This window comes from Acanthochromis polyacanthus, chromosome 14 (genome assembly GCF_021347895.1).
Source record: "Acanthochromis polyacanthus isolate Apoly-LR-REF ecotype Palm Island chromosome 14, KAUST_Apoly_ChrSc, whole genome shotgun sequence".
Lineage (NCBI taxonomy): Eukaryota > Metazoa > Chordata > Actinopteri > Pomacentridae > Acanthochromis > Acanthochromis polyacanthus.
Window position 1 is genome coordinate 21,745,574 of NC_067126.1, and position 7,886 is coordinate 21,753,459.

The 7,886-nt window shown below is 40.4% G+C and overlaps 1 protein-coding gene across 3 annotated transcripts; it reads right to left on the reverse strand.

Annotated features, from left to right (window-relative positions):
* Nucleotides 1-335: 335 nt before the first annotated feature.
* Nucleotides 336-7,470, reverse strand: faima (Fas apoptotic inhibitory molecule a). 3 transcript variants are annotated; one of them, XM_022221214.2, is made up of 5 exons: nt 7,329-7,470; nt 5,780-5,901; nt 5,450-5,678; nt 2,074-2,123; nt 336-1,466 (listed from the first exon to the last, which is right to left on the reverse strand). In XM_022221214.2, exons 2-5 carry the CDS (start codon nt 5,891-5,893, stop codon nt 1,317-1,319), a joined length of 543 nt encoding a protein of 180 aa, XP_022076906.1. In that variant the 5' UTR covers nt 5,894-5,901; nt 7,329-7,470; the 3' UTR covers nt 336-1,316. The 3 variants fall into 3 exon arrangements, with proteins under 3 accessions (XP_022076906.1, XP_022076907.1, XP_051815036.1); XM_022221215.2 differs by having other exon boundaries at nt 5,780-5,904; XM_051959076.1 differs by lacking the exon at nt 7,329-7,470 and having other exon boundaries at nt 5,780-6,142.
* Between the last annotated feature and the right edge of the window lie 416 nt (nt 7,471-7,886).

Here is a 7,886-nt window from a genome sequence, read left to right on the forward strand (position 1 = left end):
AATAAATGTTTAAAGGCTAGGATTTTATACATGACATGATCAACAAAACATCCCCTGTAATCATAATGATACAATAACTGCTAGAAACAGTCTACTGACCATCAAAGTTCATCACCTTTGAACTTTTAGAAATTGTATGACAATGAACACAAAATCCCTCTGCGTCTATTTACTGGAGCTTTCAGCTGCTTTCCAGTATATTTAGTTGGCATTTTTAGCTGCCACCTAAGTGGAATTTAGGGGTTCATACTAATATTTACAGAAAAAGAAATCTTCACTGTATTGTAGCAGTGCTGAAGAAACAGTGAGTGCCTCTGTTTAAACAACACTTGAGATACATTGGAGAAATGTTCCATCTTTAATCTGTAACCATTATTTTTACAAAAATATGTATGACAATAATAGTTGACATTAAAATGAAAAAAACCCACATTTCTAAACACAACAGAAAGTATGACCAGATATCAGCACGTGTTTGTGTATTTCAGGTGTATTTTATCACTAGCAATATTGTCACATGGGAATGATTGTCTGTGTAACTGTTACAGCTAATAAATTGTAGACAAAGCACCCTCAAATGTTTTGACATCTACAGCAGTAAGCTAATTACATGTAACTGTAATATCGACTGATTTCAACAATAAAACAAAGACCATTTAGCATGTCGACAGAAACAAGGACCACTCCAGTGCATGTTGGAATGGTGCTACATTCAAGGAATAATCTCGTACCCTGGTATGTAAACTTCCTATGGTGCAATATTGACAAATACAAGCAAGCTACCATGATGAGCAGAGAGTGTGGGGTCTACCAGGGCGGGTTGTTTGTAAAGTGGGTGGTAGTTCTCATCGTAATGACATCTGAGACTACAACCTCAACAGCAGCTGCCCGCAGTAACATGTTGGGTAGATAAATGTGGCACATCTCTCTGTGTAAATAATATTACCCAGGTTGGTCATAGACCTATCAATATAAAGTTGTTTTTTCTCCAGTGTGAATAGTTTGAGACAGTAAATCTTTATTTGTGACTGACATGTATGGCTGCACTTTGTCTTCTAAAACTGCTCAGACTGCAGGCCCTGCCTTCTACTCTTTCTATATTAACTATAGGACAACCTTTACCCATATGTGGCTAATAAACCCTGCACAGTATAGCCATCAACACTTAGAAGCACATATTTATGTCAGCTGGTCCCTGACTCCAATAGATTTAAATTACAGTCCTTAATCCACACCCGCACTCAGTCTCAAGATGCAGAGTCACAAATACAAACCCGATCTCTGCTCTCATACGAATGTAAACACATGTAACGCAATCACTCTGTGCATTCAGCTATCTCTGTGCCATCTACGAGCAGCGTGTGAATGATGCCGTCTCGTCTCTTCCCGCTGCTCACAGCTTTCACACAGCAGTTGTGTTCCCCGAGTGTAAAGTGTGTTTCTGTGCCGTCATCCACAAACTCCCCCTGTAGACGCAAATGACAAAAGTGTTTATGAAGAGTAATATTTTAAGGTCTTGATCTTCTTCCTATGCAGAAAATGAAGAACCACTGGGCCTTAGCGGTCACTTTTGGTAAATTTTAAAAAAAACAAAACAAAAAAAAACGGTGCTTTAGATTTCCCTACAGGGAATGATGTAAATGACATATACCCTACTGTGCAAAAGTTTGGGGCAATGCAGGCAGTCGTTTCCAGCTAGAATAGTCATTTACCACATTAACAATGTCTAGACTTTATTTCTGATTAATTTAATGCTATCTTCATTGAAAAAAAAACATTTTTCTTTCAAAAATAAGGCCATTTCTAAGTGACCCCAAACTTTTAAACGGTAGTATACGTTCTTAAATGAAATACTACATCCTTTATTTATCTGTGCTGTGGTCAACCACTCATTCAAACACACTCATCCTTTGATTGTACTTTCACACTGGGGTAACAAATTATAAAATCAGAACAATGCAAAAAGTTTCTGTCCTGAAAAAAAAAAACATACAATATAAAAATTTCACATCTGATCATACGAAATGGGTTATTGCGCAACAAATCAGAGTCAAGTGGCTTATGTTAACTTACTGCAGTCTCAATCCTGTCTCCATTACACCACACATCCATTGTGTCTTTCTCTGAAAGAAAGTAAACAGACGCTGAATCGATTGTAAATGACTGTTGGCCTGTAAAAAGAATGCAGTGTGACTGACAGCTAACAGCTGCTAAACAACTCACAGTATGTGTTCAGCCAGCTTTGAGCTGTTTGTTTCTATTGCTGTTAGGTTTTGGTTTCAGGGTATCTGATTATCTTGTGGTTTCCCAGACTAAGCAGAACAACACTGCCCTGACTCGTCTCTGTTCTGTGCCTTAAATTACTTGCAGGACTTGGCGTGATGGCTTTGTCTTCTAAAAATAGCAAATACACTGCTCAAAAAAATGAAAGGAACACTTTTTAATCCAAGTATTGCATCAAGTCAGTTAAACTTCTGGAATACTGATCTGGTCAAGTAAGTAACAGCGGTGGTTTTCCATCAGTCTCAGTTGCCTTGGTGTTAATGAAATTAACAAGAGGTGCACTAGAGGGGTAACAATGAGACAACCCCCAAAACAGGAATGGTTTTGCAGGTAAAGGCCACTGACATTTTTTCCCTCCTAATGTTTTCTGACTGTTTTTCTCTAATTTTGCATTTGGCTAAAGTCAGTGTCACTACTGGCAGCATGAGGCCATATCTGCACCCTAAATGCAGTCCAACTCCTCCAGGATGGCACATCAATACGTGCCATCGCCAGAAGGTTTCCTGTGTCTCCCGCACAGTCTCAAAAGCATGGAGGAGATTCCATGAGACAGTCAGTTACTCTAGGACAGGGCTGTAGAAGGTCCTCGACCCATCGGCAGGATAGGTATCTGCTCCTTTGTGCAAGGAGGCACAGGATGAGCACCGCCAGAACTCTACAAAATGACCTCCAGCAGGCCACTGGTCTGACTGCAGAGTCACTCCAACAACAGTTCTCTGCTCACAACTCCGCTTCTGTCTGGAAAGGCTTGCAAAAAACAACCAATTACAAGCCATTGTCCACCCACTCCACCAACGACCTGCACCAAGCAAACCAGTTCAACGAGTTCTACAGTCGCTTTGACAGGCAATGGCCAGCTGACGACCCCATCTCCCCACTTCACACCTCCAGCCCACCTCTTCACACCGGCCCCATTCCCCACACCTCAACTCCAGACCCCCCCGCCCAGAAACCCAGCTTAAAGAGACGTTAACAGGCTATTCAAGAGGCAGAACCCCTGCAAAGCAGCAGGACCTGACTCTGTCTCCCCCTCCACCTTGAAACACTGTGCTGATCAACTGTCTCCAGTCTTCACTTACATCTTTAATGAATCACTGGAGACATGCCACATTCCAGCCTGTTTCAAGACCTCCACCATCATCCCTGTCCCGAAGAAGCCAAGACCCACTGGACTTAACGATTACAGACCTGTTGACTATAATCATTACTACTGCGTAGTAACTGTACATACCTTGTCTATTTTATCCATATTTCTTACATCTCTTTACTTACTATTTTATTGGATTTTATCTGTACTTGCACCAAGAGCACCAGAGAAAATTCCTTGTAAGTAAAAACCTACTTGGCAATAAAACCTTTTCTGATTCTGACCAAACAATCAGAAACAGACTTCATGAGGGTGGTCTGAGGGCCTGACGTCCTCTAGTGGGCTCACTTCCCGGCACCGTGGAGGTCGGTTGGCATTGGCAGGTCCGCCACAGTGCTTTTCACAGATGAGAGCAGGTTCACCCTGAGCACATGTAAGAGACATGAAAGAGTCTGGAGAAGCCGTGGAGAACGTTATGCTGCCTGTAACACTGTTCAGAATGACCGGCCTGGTGGTGGGTCAGTGACAGTCGGTAGGTTGATAATTTTCATTTCCATCAAACAATGTGCTGTCTTTTCGTTCTTAATACATTATCCAGTCCATGGCAATGTAGATAACCAGCTTGTTTTCTTCCCCCATTAAATATGATTTGCCTTCAAAGTGTTCTTTATTTTTTCTGAGCAGTGTATATCTTGTTTTGACATGCATTATAGAAAATGCAGTGGCACATGTAAGAATAAAATACACAATGAATGCAAAGTCCTCAAAGTTTTGTTAAAATATTTTAAGAAGCATGGCTTAATCTTGATAACATGTCCAATCCATGTTTAGTGTTGAGAGAAAACACTAATAATGACTGTCTCGTACCCCAAAATGAGGAAGACTTGGTGGTTTTAGTGACGGCATGTTCTTAACTTTGTCATCATCATCAGCTGTAGTCTGTAAACACATTACCTGCAGTGTGACAAAATGCTGTTGCAGACCACACTCACATTTCTGCCACTTCAGTGAAATATTTATATTCAAGATTCTACTGCTGACATGTATAGATAACCGCTGCCAACAATGTGCATGGGCAGTTCCTGTGTGCTGATCATGCTTTAGGGTGTGTGCCACCTGATCATCTGTTAGCAGTGCAATTATAAGAAGGATTATCTTGGCCGGTGAACAGAGGTGGCTGAAGACGGCGTGGAGATTAAAGCAGTTAAAGAGCTTAGCCTTAGCTCCAGCATGATGTTAGAAGGCAGACCTGAAGACGCATGAATCACACTGTGCCCATGATCAATTCTGTATCGATCACAGCTGATTATCAGAATGGACAATGACAGCCAGTGGTGATATTTAAAGGTGGAATTGCTTTGACAGTAACTGGCAGATGCTGATTGTTGTTTCAAATCAATTCCCAGCTTCATTATTTATTTTGGAAAAAGCATTAAATATGTAGGTTATAAACCACTACCCATAAGTCTGCACTGTACATCCTACTAGACACCCTCAAGAGGTTACAGAACTCCACCCTTCTGGCCTGTGAAAGCCCTTATGACCTCCAAACCACTGCACTGAGGGCCACTGTGAGTAAAAAATAACTTTCTAACTTTTTTCCTTTGTTATATTATAAGGTGAACATTTTCCAGAAAGTATCTTGTGTATATTTTGGATCTTTTTTTATTTCTCTGCATCAAATTCCTATGTTTAAATACTGTGAAGAAAATAGAAAATGCCAAGATAGTGTGTGAAAGTTGGACCACCATCATCCTACTTTACTTTATCTTTTACACAATGTGCTTGTGCTGCTGATGTTTCAATTAGGCCTGTACCTGTATTTATTTTGTCTTTGTGTAATTGTTACCACCTTTAGTATGTACAAAAAAGGCATCCATCCACCTAACCATCACCATGTGCAACAACTTGGTGGCACTGTTTTCTTGATCCTTTGTCTAAATGTGCATTTGACATCAGATATTCTGTGAGCAAACACCACCATCACTGTAGTTTTTTTCCACCAATACTAGGCTGTAACTGATATAACTAGATGATCATGACAGATTGTGAATAACACAGGACCACAGAGGAGCTCACCCAGCACCACTCTGCAGTCCATGCCGTCCAGGTTGAGCACCCAGGTGCTGGTGACCTTTGACCTGTTCTCCATGTACTTCTTCAGGCTCTTCCCATTGATCTCCAAGGTGTACTCGTACGCAAAACCACTGACTGCATCAATGTTGATGGTGGCTTTGGTGTCTGACTGGCCCACGCTGAATGTCTCCTTCCCCACCAGTTTGAACATCCAGTCCCTTCTCAGTATTTCCTGGAGGTAGCATCAGAAAATGACATTTAACTCATCTTCTCATGACAAACTGATTGATAACAAGAGCTTTGGCTTCAGGACAACACACTGTGGATGCTAACCTTTCCATCCACGTAGATGACCCTCTTCCCGGTGGTCGTGCCGTGTTCAAACTCTATCCTGTGGACTCCATCACTCAGTGCCACCTCCCACACACCAGCCAGATCATTCGACATGCTAGCTTCTGCTGGAGACAACAGCAAACAAGCTAAACAATTAAATGGCGAAACAAGAGCATGGCTAAAAGCTGTTTTCCTTGACGTTAGCAAACAAACTATGCTAACAGTTAGCCGGTGACACAGAAATGACAGCTAATAATTCTTTTGTGTGTAAGTTTAAGAGTGTCTCCACCATCATACACAACTGGCTAAGCACAGTAAGCAGAGGGCATAATGTTAGATGCTAAAAACATGGCTGAAGGTAAAATGTTAAGTTGCTGCTGACTGGCATCAGAACTTCCGGTGTCAAAGAGTACCCTTCAAAATAATAGTTGCAATACTCGATTAAAAAAATGCGTCCTGCGGTTTCCCACAACCCTGGAAATCTTAATGTTGAAAATTATTTCACTTTAAAAAGTTACAAACTGTACCACATATGTACAAAATTTTTCAAATATTAAGGAGATTTAATGACTCATACAGACATTTACGATACATAACATTTGTTATCTCTATGGTCATAAAAAAAAAAAAAATCTGAGATTATATTCACTCTTAATGACCAGAGCATAAAAACACAAAAAAGGGAGTCAGAAGTGCAAAAGAAGCAGTGAAAGCCTGTTCGGTACAGCATGAGTGCATACAATATGTTGCAGTATAAGCACATTACATCTATAAACATAACACCTGTAGATGACAGTATAAAGATTAAAAGTTGATGTGGAAATCCCTTGGATGTCTAGGTGTCACTTTACCAGATATATTGCGAGTTGTAATATTTTTTTAAAGCTCTTGTTCAAAATTGATGATGTAATAGATTTAAAAATGTGATGGATTATTACTACCTGACAGGAAAGAAGTTCATCTCAATCTTAGTATTTCCAATAAGAAAACAATAGGACCATTTGGTGAAGAATCTCTGGTGAGTTGACCAGGCAGGTTCATTACGGTTCAGCAGCAGCATCTAATATGTATTTTGCAATCAAGTTTAAATAATGAGTAAAAAAATAAACCCTCAGTCTGATGTGCTGCATAATATCCAACCTAAATTGCAGCCTTTGCGATTTTCAAATTGCATTGTGTGGATTTTGATTATTTTTCAGCACTTCATCAGCATTTTTATTATTTTTTCCTTCTCTACGTAAAACTGACATCCAGTAGATTACAAAAAATATATTCTCTTAACCAAGTCTGAGTGATTAAGCTTTATAATGTCTTAAAATGTTAGTTTCCATAAATGAAATACAACGGGTTCAGAGTTCTGTTTACGATCAGAAGTATGTTGAGAACAAAACGGCATTTTATTTTGAAAAGGAAACAGGAGCATTACTGCATTAGCTCAGTAACGCGTTGATCCATTGATGATATGTTAGCTTTGACTGCTAGCGCTGCTAAGAGGATAAGCTGAGACGTTAGCTCCAGAATATGATCCATCCTTATACAGTGGGTCTACCTTAATATTCCCGTAATGATCCGTGCTGCTCCGTGGCTCACCAGCGCACCACTTTATCCCAGTTTATTCAGCGGCTGTTAGCTGCTGCTCAAAGCCGACGGACGAGCTGCGACTATGCTGTTACTATGGTAACATGATGTCAGCCGACGCGCAGCCTTGTCCCCGCCCACCGCGGAGAGAGCAGGTCTGATGTGGCCACCAGCCTGTAATAAAAGGGCAAAAAGCAACTGTTTGCTCCTGTTGAACCTCAATCCACCAATTTATTTCATCCCAGAAATACTCCAGTATTTTCTGTGCTGGAACAGTCCTGCTTTGGTTTACTGTGAGCACTATGTCAACTGGAATATATGGACTATTATAGACAGTAACATGTAACTCATGAATGCATCAGATATATTAGCCAAGCTATGAAGGGATTATTCTCATGGTTAAAAGCTTCTAAATATGTTAAATAACTTCATATGGAAGTAACTCCCTAATTACCTGGGGACTGGGCCAGACTTCCTTGACAGAATTATTGATACACATCATTGCAACACATCATGCATTTTAGTTCTG

Excerpts from the sequence above, each read along its gene's own strand:
- faima (XM_022221214.2), bottom strand. The coding sequence starts at position 5,893 with ATGTCGAATGATCTGGCTGGTGTGTGGGAGGTGGCACTGAGTGATGGA. Across the intron at positions 2,124-5,449 it reads GGACTGCAGAGTGGTGCTGG|AGAAAGACACAATGGATGTG; the intron begins GTGAGCTCCTCT and ends ACTTTCTTTCAG. Across the intron at positions 1,467-2,073 it reads GAGACAGGATTGAGACTGCA|GGGGAGTTTGTGGATGACGG; the intron begins GTAAGTTAACAT and ends TTGCGTCTACAG.